This window comes from Trachymyrmex cornetzi, unplaced genomic scaffold (assembly GCF_001594075.2).
Source record: "Trachymyrmex cornetzi isolate Tcor2-1 unplaced genomic scaffold, Tcor1.1 scaffold25, whole genome shotgun sequence".
NCBI classification, from domain to species: domain Eukaryota; kingdom Metazoa; phylum Arthropoda; class Insecta; order Hymenoptera; family Formicidae; genus Trachymyrmex; species Trachymyrmex cornetzi.
This window is the reverse complement of record NW_017297166.1, coordinates 38403-56082: the sequence shown is the minus strand read 5'-3', so window position 1 is coordinate 56082 and position 17680 is coordinate 38403. Positions and strand designations below refer to the sequence as shown.

Here is a 17680-nt window from a genome sequence, read left to right as displayed (position 1 = left end):
GAAATCGATTAAAAATTATTCTGAATGCATAGAAAACTTTAGTGAAATTCTTTACAATAAAAATATTTATAATGTACAGCCTGCGAGGAGTGCATGTCTTAAAAATTGAACATGTAATTTGTAAAACAATAATATTTTATCGCATGTATAATTATTTAGCTATTCTTAAAAGTTTGATTAGAACTTTATGACTTTCTGAATGTATGCAAATATAATGTCACCGGATTAACATGACGTTTTCAAATAATACCCCAATAAAAAGTTTTTCATGCATAAATATGTATAAATATACATAAACACTCATAAATATTCATAAACATGTGTAATTATACATGAAATATGTCCATACATGTTCATACATACTTTTTTTCTTTTGTAAAATTACTTTTTAATGTAATAGAAATAATAATAGTAATGTGAAAACATAAAAAATAATTAAAAGGATCATTTTCGTATTGTTTGTTTTAGAAAAAAACAAGTTTGAAAAAATATAAAAAAAATTGCTCATACATAATTATGCATAATTTTATATGTAATTATACGTAAGTAATTTTTTTACGCCGAGTGTGCCGCCGGGATTTTTATACGTATTTATACATATTCAAGTGTGAAAAATTTTTTACCGGGACATAATAATTGGCTATTATTGCCTTTAATCTTATACCTAATAATTAATTATAATAATTCCATAACCGGATTCATCATTAAAAGTGCCATGTATCGATGTTGCGATTAATCTGATTGGCCTTAATTATACGATACAATATCATCTGCACACAGATTATCTTCACACAGAAAATTAATTAGATTTAAGTATCCCATATTCCTTATTGCCTGCGAATGATAAATCATCATTAAGCGTCGACGATGAAATCACTGTGTTCATCGTTACGCCATGAGTGAGTCAATGAATTTTAGAAGATTTCCTCACGAGAAAACACGGAATCAATGTGCTCGTAATACAGTTAATTAAACGGCAGGTACGTTATCTCCTTGATATCTCTTTTAAACTATTTCTTACTAAGAATAAAACGATTAGTTTAAAAACACAGCGTATATTTGCTATCCCACAAAACCGCGTCTATTCAAATAGATCGACGTACTGTCACAGTCTCCGAAGCCGACCGCCTCGATTGATAGTATCGTAGATAACATCCTCTCGCTCTCACATCGCGGATTCGCGTCGGCTTTTGCACGGTCTCTAAATCGTGCTTGTTAATCCCAGGAACATTCTCCTTTGTCGAGGCGAGAAAGCGAACGGCCGACTCGAGAAAGCAACAACAACTCGATAGTTCAATGCAAAAGGATTACAATTTAAAAAAAAAAAGGATGATTTTTCAGGTGGTACTTCGTTTTCATTTTAACGAAAGGAAGACTTTGTGAGTATGTTGTACGAAATTATGTACTTTTGTATATTCTAGTTATTAGTGGTTTATGAAAAAATATCTCTAGGTTAAATGATTTTATTCGTTTTTTTTATTTTTTTATATTTTTTTTATGACAATAGAAAAATGGATTTCCTTTCTCTTGGCAATACCAACTGAAAAATTCGTTAATCCACGCTACATCTCTTTTGCATTAAGTCGGCGAATTAAGTGCATTTCACGATTACGCTATTGAGTATTTCGTGTCTCAGTGATCCTGACGAGTGTATTTAGCGAAATGTATCAGGAAAATTTTATCTATAGATATAAGGCACGACGCACGCGCGTTTGCGATCTCGCATATCTAAGTAAGGCTAAGTCCACAATCTTGCTTTAAGAGGCCGTAAGCTTGTAAGTGACGGTACATCGGCCACAGAACTTATGCTTTTAGGCCATAAGAATTGGGTTTTGCTCAATTCGCTTAAGTCTAACGGTTAAAGTCTAAATCTGCGCAACAACAGTTTAAAGACAGAAATTATTGTCACTTTATCTCTTTCGACTTATGACTTAAGCCCTCTTAAAGTTTGTGGACTTACCCTAATGTTTCTGCATGTGTTTACCTTGTATGACCGAACGATTTAAGCGTTAATTGTGAGTTGCATGTAAATATATCTATAGAAAATTGAGGCACCATGAATAAATGTACAGCTATTGTTGCGCAGTATGCATTGCGCATATATTAATGATAAAATGTCAGCCTACGTCTGTGCCTTCGAGACAGATCAATTTAGGATGTCGTTGAATTTCGAAAGATAACGCAAACGGAAGGTGAAAAAAATAAATATATTGATGTATTGATGTACGCTGATGCAGCCGAAAGAAGAATGACAATCATTAACCTTTACAGGACGGGAAAGCTATTACAGTGACGCTGAAAAAGTGTTACATTATGAGACAAGAAATAATGAATTATAACAAATGATCGAGGAAGAGTTGTAAGATTTTAATTTAAAAATAAACCCCAATCCTCTAAAGGTAAACGATACTGTCGCACTTTGGACATTCGTTTGTTACGATTCGTGGTCTTTATGTTAAATATGAATAACCGCGCCAATATCACCCCGATACTTTCATCAATTTTAATTTTAGGCTGACAGAACAATAATGAAACGAGCAATTTCGGGCTGTTCGCGGCACATGCGCGAATTCACTTCCTAACTAAAAGACTGTTTTAAGAGCCTGGATCTGTCGAGGGAAATTCGTCATTTGCAATCACAATCAATCGTGTTACACTTTTTACAAAATTATTTATCTTGTTATTATATCTTTTCTTCAGTTTTAAACGACGAACAAATAAATAAAAAGATACTCTCTAAACTTTTCAAGTGAAACACTTTGAAAAGAGAAATGTTACTTTTAAAGATTGAAAAATGAGCTACTTTTTTCAACTGGTTCAATTTTCACTCTTTGGAGTGAGATTCCACTTCAAACAATTTAGAGAGTAAGAATACGTATAAAGGTGCTCTACATAATTCGCAAATCGCAAAATGTAGTTAGCAAACGCAGAATGACGATCACCGCAGTCAAGACACACACAAACGAAAATCAACTGCATACAATGAAAAAACAAACGCAAATCTCCGTCTGCGTTTACAAACTACGTTTTGCGATTTGCGAATTAAGCCCATTCTACATAAGACGCAGAACACGGGTCGCAGGTCGCAAAACTAGAAACTAACCTAACGTATTTTAATTATGATATAATTGTAGGACGCAGAACGCAGGACGCAGAAAGTTGGGTAAAGGCCATTCTCCATAAGACGCAGAACGCGGGTTGCAGGTCGCAAAACTAGAAACTAATCTAACGTATTTTAGTTATGATATGATTGTAGGACGCAGAACGCAGGACGCAGAAAGTTGAAGTTGACCCAACTGTCTGCGTTCTGCGTTCTGCGTCCTACAATCATATCATAACTAAAATACGTTAGGTTAGTTTCTAGTTTTGCGACCTGCAACCCGCGTTCTGCGTCTTATGGAGAATGGCCTTTAAACTTCAACTTTCGCGTCCTGCGTCTTGCGTCCTATGTATTGCGGTCTGCGACCTATTACAATCTGAAATACGTTCCACTTGCGACCTGCAACCTGCGTCCTGCGTCTTATGTAGAATAGGCTTCATAATTAAAATACGTTACGTTAGTTTCTAGTTTTGCGACCTACGATCCGTGTTCTGCGTCTTATGTAGAATGGGCTTTATGTAGAAGCACCTTAAGATGATGTAATTGCAAAGATGATTAAAATGACTGATCAACGAAAATAAAGTTGAATGATTTACAGTTAATATAAAGTTAGTCACTATTAGTTTAAATAAATATTATGTTCTATACGTATGAAATATAATTTTTATCTTTATAATGCTTTTAAAGTTAATATGTAAGGATCCTTAAATAATTGTGATAGTCGCGGATTCCGTGATCGTACAGATCCAGCCTGTTGGAAGGGCATTTATCCTAATGATAATTCTCCACCCGAACCGTCATCACGGCTTCCCGGTGATGCCCCTCTTATTCTACGTACCCCGTTACTCCCACATTAATATCTCGTTAAGTATAGTGACTATTTCTACATTATTTACAGAGCGTTACAAACGTTAGCCAGTAACGTTCGTAAGGTTCCTGCTGAGATGCTTCACTCGCCACATTTTGCGGATTCGTTGCAGTTACGGATACAGTTTACATATCCAATAGACTTTTTTTGATATATCCAAATAAATATGTTTTAACGTAAGAGATGGTTGTAACAAAATTTTATGATCGCGAAATGTGAATGGAAATAGGAATAAGTTTCGTAACAAGCAAAGGTAACAAGGATAACACGTAGGTTTAGCATAAATAACAGTGATGGGTGAAGCATCTGGAACACAATAAATTATCAACTGCCGTCAACACATAATCTCTCAACCTTAAAGTCATCGTTACCTCTGAGAACGTTCGTCGTTTTTCGCAACGCCTAGCAGAGCGTCAATCGCCTTTGTTAACCCGTTGCCTCGCGAATCTCCTCAACATCTGACTTTCCTCACCGTCTTTTTTGCTCTTAGCCACTCTCGCGAGGCAGCGGGTCGACATCCGTCGGATTCCTCGCCCGATCGATCGCTGTTCTCGAGCCAAGAGCACGTTCTCGAGAACGGCCGACGAGGTTGCATATTTGAAAAAAAAAAAAAAAGTCGATATTATAGGCTCGCTACTTTACAGGAATATGCTACAAGTATCGTATGGACTTTGGAGCGTCTCTCCATCTCTCAGTTTCTAAGCTCGTGCACGTATCAATGGAACGCGTCCAACACATTCAGCGACAATGGTGGCGTAATGGGCGGCAAATGGTCACCGCAGGTCGGGAAATTCGGTGGTATCGGCGGCAGATCCCCTTGCGTCCCCACGTGCAGAACCAGGTTCATGCCGATCAATATGTGGAACAAGAAGTGACAATGGAACAGCCAGTATCCTACAAAGAAAATCGATGTGTTGATTTCTACTTATGATATTGACCTTAGCTGTACACATTCTTTTTTTCTACCCTTGATATACACACTCGGATCTCTAGGACCCCATCCATATTTGTTACCGTAACTTCCGTAAAAATGGACGTACTTCAATCAATTTTTTTTTTTGATCGATGGAGAATTAATTAAGAACAAGTCCATAATGTGTAAAAGTTGATGGAATTAAGGAACTTCGAGATATATATAGATTCGAAGAAAGAGAAAAATTTAGAAACACGAAAAGATCCCGATTTAGCAAATTGCACTGAGGTTTCTGAGACCCCAATGTATATAGCTAGGGTTAAAATAACTAGGATTAGTCACGACGATTATTTTACCCTGCAATAATCGATGATGATAAAATTTATAATCAAAGTTATAACGGCTTTCTATAAATTCCCATAATTTAACAAAAACAATGATTATTAATTTCACCGTTATAAATTTGATTGCAGAATTATGGAACAATTACAAACATTAGTTTTATTTTAATAATATTATTTTAATAATATTAATTTAGTATTAAATTTCATCAGCAGCAACAATTTCATTTGATATCAGTTACAATATTTCATTACCTCCATATTATGTTTTGTGATATTATACTTTGTAATTTGTATTCTATTTAAAACGTTATAAATTAATTGTTTTATCGACATGCAATTGATATTTCAATGTTATTAAATATAATAGCTTTTCAATATCTTTATTTTAGACCGTATCTGTGAGAAGCATAATCAATATTAGAAATTTAAAATGCTTATTACGATCGAAGCTTTTATTATATAATAGCTTATATAATAGCTCTTATTTCCCAATCAAATATTTATTTGTGAATTATCTCTAAAATCGCAAAATCATTGTAAAATTAGAAACTAGATATTTTCGTCTAACTATTTTACTAATACACTTGGACAAACAAAACATACAACAGAGATAGGTCAGTGCATGTAAATGTGCCGTGCAAACTTTCGTAATTATACGAGCAACTGCGAACGGAAACGGTTTGCATCTCATCGGACTATCGCGCGAAAAGTTTTCAATTGTCCTTGTTAACTTACCTGGATTGTCCGCGCGGAAGCGGAAGATGACATAACCGTTGTTGGGAACTGCGATGGTGTCCTTACCAGGAGGTAGGTTGAATTCTCTGTGCAAGAGACCTCTCTTATCGAGATCGAGGGCGTGCTTCAAATTAATTTTCTTCACATTTCTATCGGGAGAACGGCCAATACCGACCACATTGAACGCATATCCGTGCAAGTGGAAGGGATGCGACAAGTTGGGCTGTTGTACTGTAATCGATCGCATACGAAGAATTAAAAAGGGTATTTATATACACGAAAAGAACGTTTTACTGAAGTATTTAATAGCTAGATACAGGTTTGAAAATAATTTTGTTGAATTATTAAAATAATTATATATGACGCTCAAGCTAGTTGCCAGAATATCAAAAATTTTTACACAGTATTATGTTTAAATTTCCTAAGCAATTATTTTGATAGTCCAACAAAATTATTTTTAGATCTATTATAAGTTTTTAGATATTTTAATAAAATTGTTCTTTGCGTGTATATAGTTTCATAGGTTAAATGTGATTAAAAGAAATCTGCTTTAGTATTAAAAAAAATTGTATTGTAATGAGAAAGAAATTATAAGATCAAAAATATAAGATATGAAAATGTTGTTTTTTTAACTAAACTTCTTTGAAGAATATCTGTTTATTCAAAATGCCGGAACAGCCTTCTTGAAGACAGTTAGCATAATAATCATGGCAAATGCTGTATCCATACCTTCATCTACGAGAACCACCTCAACTACCGCGTTATATGGAATGTCGACCATATGCGTGCACATACAGTTGGCGCCGCAATCAGCTGGCCTATTATCACCATTACAGAATTGTTCAGGTGGGATGTCATTGATCTGTGAGAGCGGAGGCGCCGGCGGGAACGTGAACGAGATCTCGTCCACGAGAGAAATCACGTGGTCGCCGGTCGGCGCAACTGCAGACACATCGGAATTATACAATAAGTTGCATACTTCTTGTGTATTAAATGAGTATTAAATGAGTTAAATCTGGAGCAATAAAGCTTGAAAATTGCACAAATTTTTACTAAAAATTGCATATTTTTGTTAAGAAATTTAAAACTTTTAATTAATCAAGAAAAACGCAGAAATGCGTTTTTCTTGATTAATTAAAAGTTTTAAATTTCTTAACAAAAAAGAGTAATTTTGAAACTCCTTGTACGTTTTACAAACAGAAAGTAATTTGCGCTTTATCGAGTTTACTAGTAATAATATAATATAGAATAATATAATATATGTATATATTCAAAATTAATTGTATATAAACAAATTTATAGTGAATAATATATTTCGCGGAGTATCTAATAAAATATCTCGTAATTCTTGTAGCTTCAGGAATCGTCGAAGATGTTGCGTGCAACGCGTGCTTGAATACAATCCAAGAGATAAGTAGATTGTATCCCTTTTCAAAGGGGCACATTATTCTAAGGAAGCCTGAGAAGTGCCGTGCCTACGCGAAGCAAAAATCAAATGCAATCATCGCGTGATGCGTTTGTTTCCTTTTTGCGAATTAAGGCAGCTATTAGCGCTTTCTTACCGAGGAAGCGATTGTAGGTCTGTGGCTGGAAGACCTCTTCTGGTCTGTAGAACAGGAAACGGAACGGCAGGAAGATCTTCACATCGGGGCGTTGCTGTAGAAGACCCTTATCGATGTGGGCGGCATTCTTTAGTTGGCTCACGCAAATTGCATCGTCGCGTTGTCGGTTGCAAATGGCATCCAGAGGATTTAGAACCTGAAAAGAAAAGATGCTTGAAAGTTCGCTCTCCTTGTGTCTTCATCTAATTTATTAACTTGTTTCAGACAGTGCCAATTTTAAATGGCCACCACATCGCGTGGATCACGGTATTTTTCTTTGTATTTCTATGTATTTCATAATAGTTACCAAAATTTTGTTAATTATTAAAGAAGAAAGCCTAATGTACCAATATCATCATATGTCATAATTAATATACATCCGTATATATCTGTAAAAATTATTTTTTAATAATTGCATTTCTCTTTAGAGCCAAAATATTAAATAGAAAGTTTTACGTGGTTTACCGCTAACCTACGCGGAACGTATGTTAATTTATTAAGAGGAATTTTTTAATTTAATAACTGAAAAATTTTTTATATGTAATTTTACATTATATGCAACTAATTTTTTCACATTTAATATTTAAAAACACAGAGCAGATTCTATGCAATTCTGTTACCTTTTCATTTGTGAGATAGTTGCGTTAATTCTTTCAATATATTTTGAATTATAATTTATAAACATTCAATACACTTTATTCTTTTAAATACAAATATTTCAAATTTGAAGGAATTTTATTTCAATATATCAGACTCTTCTATTCTGTGTTTTTAAGTGTTTAACATCATTCCTTCCATAACTGGTATAGATTGGGAAGTTTTCTATTGTATCGTTTGAAGATAATCTTCAGATTTTTTCTTACTGTTACATTTTGTTTATATGAATCGTATTGAAATCGATATCTTAAATACTATCTACATATTCGATAATATATAGACAGTACTTAAATTTAAATAAAGAACTATAATTTATATTTTTGTAAGAGTTACGTACGAGTTTCTTCTATTAGTCTCATTCGCACAGATGGCAGTGCATGTTGAAATAAGATTTCGTAAGATCATAGAAATTGGAAACTTATGAGAAAAATTTAATCTTGTCTCTAATTGTCGCCAAGCAAAGAGCTGTACGATATGCATCGTTTTTAATGTTAAAAATAAATATATACTTACAACGCCCTGAGGAAGACCAAAATCGTATGTAGGCGGTGCAGTAGATGGTTGATAAGGACCTCGAGCATATCGCAGAATAGCCAGCTGCTGCGCTCGCGGAATTCCGCATTCTCCGAGAGAACGAAGCTGAATCCAATAAGCGCCGGCAGGCTGATCGGCATTTATAACGAAATCGTAACGTTCACCTAAGAGAGAATGTAAAATTGTATACGACATTTGGCGCGGGATGACAATAGAATTAACTTGTAATCGGCCTAAGAACGCACTTAAGAGTTGAGCGTGTCTAATAGAATCTGTCACCTAAATAATTTTTACCAATCAATTTTTTTTACTAAGTATTTGACTAAATTAATTGTTTATAAAAAATTATTTTAATTTATTATTTATTATATATGCATTTATAACAGGCCTGTCTAATTTGAGCTCCGGAGCAAAAACGCAAAGCCATCGACGCAAAAAAATTTATCGTAAGATTTCAGGGACTGTAAAATGTTGATAAGCGTCATTCAGATACGTATCAATACTTTACAGTCCCCGAAATCTTACCTACATTGAATTTTTTTGCGTCAGTGACTTTACGTTTTGACTCTGGAGTTCAAATTGAATAGGTCTGATTTATAACATAGAATGTTTCATTTTTCGTGATTTTTAACTGTTTTATCAGAAAATTTATATTCACAATATCTTTTGCCTTATTTTATGAATGATTTATTATTATTTATTCATCCATTTCATGAATAATTGTTTAATTTTAGTTAAAATCTTGTAATACATTTGGATTAATTGCTTTACCTGAGAATGAAATAATAGTGTTGACTTGTACTGGCTGTACCGCTACACCATCGGTGGCGATAAGGGTGAGAGTGTGACCCTCGACCGTAATTTGAGAGGGGCATACAGATCCGAAGGAATTAACCATTCGGAATCGGTAACGACGGCCTGGAGTTATCGTGAACACTTCGAGAGGTGTATTTGTCATGAAACCAGTATTAGGATCCTACAACAAAAAATGCAAGCTATTAATACAACAAAGTATTAGAAATAACAAATCTGTTCAGAAATAAATTATAATCCAGTTTCTATATTAAAAAATATAGCAATTAATAAATATTAAAATGTCTCGAAAATGTTAAATTTCATTTGCAATTTTATTTATATGAAAGAATGTATATTTACTATAAAAACATTTTTTCTATTATGAATTATAAATCAAGATGTGCTTGTTAATAATGTCAGATAATATTATTCTCTGTTCGGTATAATATATTAATATTCTAACAATAAGTGAGACCTACCCTGAATTGACCTTTCCCGTTGATCAGCACGCTTTCTGGTGCTTGACCGGTATTGACTGCAAGACGGCCGGGGAAACGTTCTTCAGCGAACTCGTGGAACCAGTCACTAATGAGCACCACGTGCGTGGTTAAGTCGTAATCGTACAGATTGCTATTGGGATCCTTACTCGGTGGCTGCCGGATTACTACGCTTCCGTAGAGACCATCTATCTTTTGCATGCCAGTGTGAGCATGCCAGAAATGTGTACCCTCATTTCCGGCTATCCATTGGTACCTTTAGATGCCATGTAATCGTTTTATATTATGAATATATAAACCTGTCATATAAATTTTATAATAGATGTATATATACATACATATATTAATTTGTGTATGTTGCAAATATGTAATGTTCCAATTTTAAGAAAACATTTACAATATGTTTTTTCAATAATATTAGGAGTACGATTTAGTTTTGAGAGTTTTTTCTTAAAAACTGGTTTATTTGAACAACATATCATGTAAACGTTTAATAACTGTTGTACGATCAACATATAATTCTCTCGCAAGTTCTGAAATGGATTGTGCTGGATTTTTGTTCAATAATGCTTGTAAATCTGTGTTTTCCAGTTTTTGTTAACATTGAAATCACCATTTTAAATCGACAAAACAATATTCATATGTCTTAATATTATATTAATGAGTAACATCAATATAAGTTTCTATCACTTTCTATGACCTTCAGCCGCTGTCTTTTTCTGATTAAAAAACAAAAGCAACGCATGTCGAAAATGTTCTTTAGGAAGCTCCATTTTTAAAATGTATAAACACGATATTTACTGCGAATATTGTTAGTAAACGGCTAAATATCATGGAGTAATACTAAGCATTAAGAAATAATAGCTGTGATTGAAATGTCTTTGACAACACTGACATTAGTGTCATCTCTCGCAAAACCCTCAAAACTAAATCACACTCTAATAAGTTATTATATCATTCCAAAACGGTATAAACTTTATTTGAAGATATTAGGAACAGTTCTTAGTTTTTATGAATTATGAAAAATTTAATAAAATATATTTTCATTTCTTGATTGCTCACATTTCATTAAACGTAAGCAATTTGTAAGAATAAAAAATTTTATTTACCCCAACATATAAACAATTAAAAATTATGTTCAGAAATTTTGTTTTATGAAAGATATATAAATTTGTGATACTAAAAATAAGATCGCGCACCTGAATGTATTACCCTGTTGAATGGGACACTGCGTTACGTAAGGTACACCATCGTAATACTGACTTCCTCTCTGCCACACGCCGTGCCAGTGAATCGTGACTTCCGATCCTTGAATATTATTTTCTACGTCAACCACAACTTTGTCGCCCTGACAGACTTGAATGCTCGGGCCGGGGATCATTCTGTTCGCGGTCAGGATACCTCGTTCCACTCCGTCCGCCAAAACACATTGACACTCGCTCCATATGGCGTTGGTAGCGTTCGGTGTGCATACTTGACACGCTCTGAAAATTTATGGTAATTTTACACAATACACTAATTAACAAAGTCGTGCAATTCATACGTCCTAAATTATTGCAAATCAATACATAATATAATAAACGTATAGAGAAATTCAATTTCAACTATATTTTGTAGTAATAAGAATTAACACTGATTTTCTAAAACACATCTACGTTTTCTTGATTAAAAAAAGTTTTTTTATAAGAATTTCGCCATTTTGTAAATCACATTCAAAAAATAATATTAATACTATTAAATAAAATAATATCATAAATGTAAGAAGAATAAAAACAGTAATAACAATATAAAAATAATAAAAGTAATCAAAATTTATTAAATTGTTTTACATTTATATTTATAAATTCATAAATATAAAACTTTATAGGAAAGGAATATTCACGTTAATGTAGATTTGTAGCTAAAGTTAGAAGCTAATCGTTTTGAGATTCTTGGAGATGTACTTACGCGCCGAGTACGGTGTAATGTTCAAGTGTAAAATGATAATAACATATTCTAGGAGGTTCGCCCTCACGGCAGGCGCGAGCACATTCCTCAGGCGACGAGAGCGACGGATTCCGCCGCAATTCAGCGGTAGCACGTTCAGTATAATCAAGAGGTCGCGTTCTCGGCGGCCTCATTGTCACTCCTCGACTACCGAGGTTGTCAATTCCGCCAAAACCACTTCGGAATGCACTACTGCTCGGGTGAGTCTGCACCAGGCCATGGGCCGTAGGGAAGAAAGTTGCGCCATCGTCCTGAGAGAAGAGGCTGGTAGAGGGATTCCAAAAGGTGGCCGATGACGACTGAGCTGCTGCTACTTGATCTGCTACTTGAACAAACATATGATATTCGAATAAATGCGAAAGCTCATGAGAAGTCGATTAGTGTTCAATTAAAGAAGAAGCAATCATGGAAATAGATTAAAATCTATAGATCTAATCAATGCAAAAAGCAGGTCAATCTAAGTAAGATACATTTTAGATACTATAAATATGTATCTTATGCAACGAGAGTTATGTGTATGCAAGCTTACGTCGTTCTCATAAAATTATTCAAACTCATTAGGTTATTCAATCTTTAATTATTGTGATATAATAAGACTGAAGACAGCGCAGGCGTTTTATTAATATCTTTCTAATATTTTTTAAATGTTATCCATTAGAGTTATTTACGACTGTAAAATATTTTTTGCAAAATTTTGTTTTTTCTCAATTTAATAACAATAATTTACAAGATGCAAAGTTTTATTAATCATTTCAGAAATTAATTAATTCAATTACGATAGAAAAAGTCTTTCTAGGAAAACCTTAAATGAGAAGCAATGAAAGAGGTATAAAACAGAACTTGTATCTGAGCATTTATTTTTGTGATAAATTAATTAATTCAATTACGATAGAAAAAGTCTTTCTAGGAAAACCTTAAATGAGAAGCAATGAAAGAGGTATAAAACAGAACTCGTATCTGAGCATTTATTTGTGATACACTGGATTTCCAACTTGTGAAATAGTAGAAGAAAGTCGCCGATACTGACGTAGGTCTCCTAAAGTGACACCCCCTTATTTCTCAGAAACTAACTATTGCATTTTATTAATACTAATAAAATCATCATTTGTTTAGCTAATTAAAGAAGTACAAACTCATAATTCATGTATTTGTGGCTTGTTTCTATATCAAATCAGCTAAAAACGAATTTTACGAATGCGAAAATAAAATTTTGACGATTTTTTTTTACAAATTGCGTAGTTTAAATAATAGTGACTATATTATTGATAATATTACGTTATTTTAAATGCTTATAATATCCTAAATCAGTTTTATTTATATTATTTTTTTCTCTTAGTTTTTTCATAATATGATTTTAAATTAAAAATTGGGGTGCAGCGTAAACTGCCACACCTGTCTATAAAAGAGACCATAAATTGACTTAATCCTTATAAAGTTGTTTTATCTTTTATAGTGTCAAATAGCTTTATTGGAGCTGAAGATAATCATGCATATGTGGAAAAAATCTTGAAAAACAATTGCGTTACATATTTGCATCTTGCAGAATAGCATAAAGTAAATATGCATATAATTCAATAAAAATATTTTATAACGAAGTGAAAAGATTTTGGAATATCTTATATACATTCACTTGTAGATACTTTATACAGATAATTCCTGTTAAAAGAAAAAGAATAGGAATACGTGACATTACTGCCTACTGTGTCAGTTTTAGACGCTCATTTTTGCTTACCTTACGAAAAAATTAATTATTGCAAAATTGCAAACAATATTATAAAAACTACTTATACTATCTGATGGACGACACTTTTCAGTTTATACTTATGTTTTTAAAGTTTTATCTTTACCTTTTATTTAAGAAATATTGTCTAAAGACAAAGTAGTATGTCGGTATCGATGACTTTCCTCTAAGTTCCTTGTTACTTGAATTTCGTACAATCGGTATGTCGTGTGATATATCATTATTTTATCGTAAGCTACGAATGATGTCGTAACTCTATCATTAAGAGCTGTCTTTCTGCTTCTATTCCGGCATCGATCGGTCGTGTAAGCATATATAATGCAGAAGAAGTAGGAAAAGTTTGACTGTAGCAATTTCAACTCGTTACATTTGATAGTTTCAATTTTCAGTAATTCATGAAAAGCTACCTATACGTTGGAATCGAGACATTCGGGTATTTTCAGAATAACACAGATCTAACACTATAAAGCCTTTTAAATTTTCTATTCGATATCGAATAGGAATATCCATTTTGAATATATTCATCAATGCAAAAACTATTTATATTTACCCAGAATTGGCATTATATCGAATATGTCAGATACGTTGAATACATATTCATTATTCGATATATTCGATACGATGTTTATTCATTTAGGGTGAATGTAAATAGTTTTTTAATTGATGATAAATATATATGTCCATAGTGAATATTTCTATTTAATTTCGACAACCCTAGTCGCAGCTTAGAAAATTAGTATATTATCATCGGCAGAGAGAGGGGGGGGGAGGGGAGAGAGAGAGAGAGAGAGAGAGAGGGGGGAGAGAGAGAGATTGTATGTATATGCGTGTTACATAATTCTATATTACAATTTATGTTTATTTCAATTCATGTAGGGTATGGACAATCTCCAAAACCCTACTTCCAAAAATTAAGCATTACAATACGTTTCTTCTGTTTCTGTGTCTAATTATAAGCAATTGTAACGCACTTTTAAATACGAGAAATTATTTATATCTAACTCCATCTAGAAAACGAAGGCATAACAAATAACACACACATACGTATATGTATACCAAGGTGTCCCGAACTTTTTTGCCAATCACTTTTGTGTAGATAGAGCGGACTAAACTGAGTCGAAAAGTCCTCTATTATTTTGCAATTTTCACAATAGTTAACAAGATATTAATGATTAAAAATTGCCTAATATTGGTCTTGAATAATATTTTACTTAAATACTATGAACTTTATAGAAAAGCTGCAAGAGACAAAAATAATTTGTTTTCTTCTCATAAAGTTCTGAGAATTTTTTGAAAATAGAAAGCTGAATTTTTCATAATATTGTCGGATTTAGATTAAGTCTAATAAGTGCACTTGAATGCGCGACCGAGACGTGAAAGTTCATTGAAGTTCCGACATTTCTTTTTCTTGTACAGGTATAAAATGGCATTCTTATTTTGAGAGATATATAAATCCCGATCGAAATTTAAAAGATTCTATCCGTCTTCTTAGTCGCAAAGTGATCTGTGCTTATTCACAAATTAAAAAATTTTTATAGAATTTACACATGTCCTGATCTTTATCTATTGTAAATAAATATATTAAATTATATATAAATATATTAATTATATCCTTGCACTAAATATAATTTCCAAAAACGATCATACTTCTTCAATATTGACAAAAAATTAAAATCTTCATTATTGATAAAACATTCTAATTCCGTACTTCTGATAGAAGCAAGATCTTTATAATATATATTTATAGACTTAAATATCTGAAATTGATTTCTACATAATTGGATAATTGTTATTGGATATTGTTATTTTCAGAAAGTACCTTTATTAATTTCCTATTGCATCACAACAGATTAACTTAATTCTTCGACACGGAATTCTATGAATTAAAAAAGAAGAAAACTACTCGCGCATTGTAGTCACGTTTGAAGTTAGCAAAGGTATGCTGCGATAGAATGTACTATTAGTAAAGATCAGCCGCCGCTGTCTGAGATTTATCTTAGTGAGATTTTTCAGATATGACATCTAATATTTCATGCTTTACTGATTAATCATAAGGTTTATTCAGATAAGTGTACGATGAAGAGCAATTCAATAACATTCTACTTTATACAATGTAGATCTGGAATTATTGTTTTTGCAAATATTACAATATATTAGTTCTAATTAAGCAATATCCTAAAATATTGCATTTGAAATTATCTTCTAAATAAGATATTTTACATCTATTTTGTACAAATTTATTGTTTCTAATTCCAAAACGGAAAGTGTATTAAAATCAAATATTATCTTTATACTGAATGCATTTTGAGTGTAATACAACATGATTTATACAAAAATTATGTATCTGGCAATCAGTGTCGTAAATTCATAACAATCATGACCTTCGTCGGCAGGATAGAAAATGGCGTTTCTCAAGACTTGCAACAAGGAGTTCAGCGCAATTATTACCAGAACACAACTTTGTGCTGCTTTTTCTTGCAGTGGCACCGATATTTCTCGTTCTTACACTTAAGCGAAACTATTTTCTTACTTCTTCATGCGAGCCACTTTCTTTCATTTCAATTGCTATGATTTCGTAGCATTGGAATACTTGAGACATGTTGCGAAAAATTTCTGCAATAACCTTGAATAAGTGTTATTGACATATTTTATATTTTATGAATGAGAAGTGTTTATTATAAGTCCAATAAAAAATGATAAGGTTTAATAAAATTATTTCTATAAATTTTATAAAATTTTTATAACTGAGAACTACAGCTTTAACCAAAATTTTTATAATAACGTAAAAAGTAACAAAATTTTATATTATTTTATTTGATATTATTGAAAGAATATTTGAAGTGTTTAACTTCAAGAGAGAAATAATATTTTCTAAACAAATCTAAATCTCTCTCTACTCAACCTCTAATTAAATCTCTATTCAAAATGTTACATAAATTATTTTTTCAATCAATAGAATATTTTACATTTATAGTTGTTTATCTGGTTCTCGATAGCATAAACTCTAGATTGTTCTGATTCTATGATTACGTGGATGACTTAATGTGACCTATCAATTCTACGATCAGTCGCGTTTCGAACCCCGTGAAATTGCATTGGGGTACGAATGCGGCGCCGTGCGCTCGTTAATCTTTTTTTCCATCAAAATCGTTACGTGTTACACGGCGAGTGATGTAACGTACATATTGAACTACGAGTTCCTGTTCGATCGAGGTAGATCGACGTCGATCTGTGTAAACGTCGAAGTTGAAGCAGCGTTTTCCGGCCACATCGCTGGCCGTAACGCACGAGAAATACTATTCTGACTACCGAATGATTTATATTCCGATGAAAATCACGGGGCGCACCACTTCGCTGCATTTTGCTACTGCCACACATAAAGCCGATTCTACAAAATTTATCCGTCAGTCGACGAAATAATGATTTATTATAGCCCAGCTCCGTAAGTCATATCCATTTGCCACGTAAGAATTTTCCATCCAACAAGTTATCGCCTAAGGGAGTCTGTGTAAATTCGCCGCATGTTGTCAGGTTTATTTAATATTGATTAATACACACTTCAATGTTCATTATGTTTTACAAATATATTTCCGTGTGACATGATTGCACAACAACTTATTTTGCAAATTAAACAAAATCTCCCAAGGCTCAAACGAATAAATGTTTATATAAAACTCTACTCTTTGTCCTTATATAGAGTTTCATGTATACTTATTTAATACATGCAAAACAATTAGAAATATAAAAACATATCTTCTTATGTCTCATTATTTAGATTGAAAACCTATTTTACTTTGCGTTACAAAGATACTACGTAATATGTAAGTCATATCCGTTTGCCACATTTTCAATGTAGATATATCTTAAATTTGCATAAATGCAGCAACATATATATATTTAATGTCGACA

The 17680-nt window shown here is 32.7% G+C and overlaps 1 protein-coding gene across 1 annotated transcript; it reads right to left on the bottom strand.

Annotated features, from left to right (window-relative positions):
- Nucleotides 1-3382: 3382 nt before the first annotated feature.
- On the bottom strand, nucleotides 3383-12368 carry LOC108761558 (laccase-4). Its single transcript, XM_018508167.1, has 9 exons — nucleotides 11992-12368; nucleotides 11244-11528; nucleotides 10027-10300; nucleotides 9524-9728; nucleotides 8732-8916; nucleotides 7523-7718; nucleotides 6690-6902; nucleotides 5961-6191; nucleotides 3383-4862 (listed from the first exon to the last, which is right to left on the bottom strand). Exons 1-9 carry the CDS (start codon nucleotides 12366-12368, stop codon nucleotides 4684-4686), a joined length of 2145 nt encoding a protein of 714 aa, XP_018363669.1. The 3' UTR covers nucleotides 3383-4683.
- Nucleotides 12369-17680: the final 5312 nt, after the last annotated feature.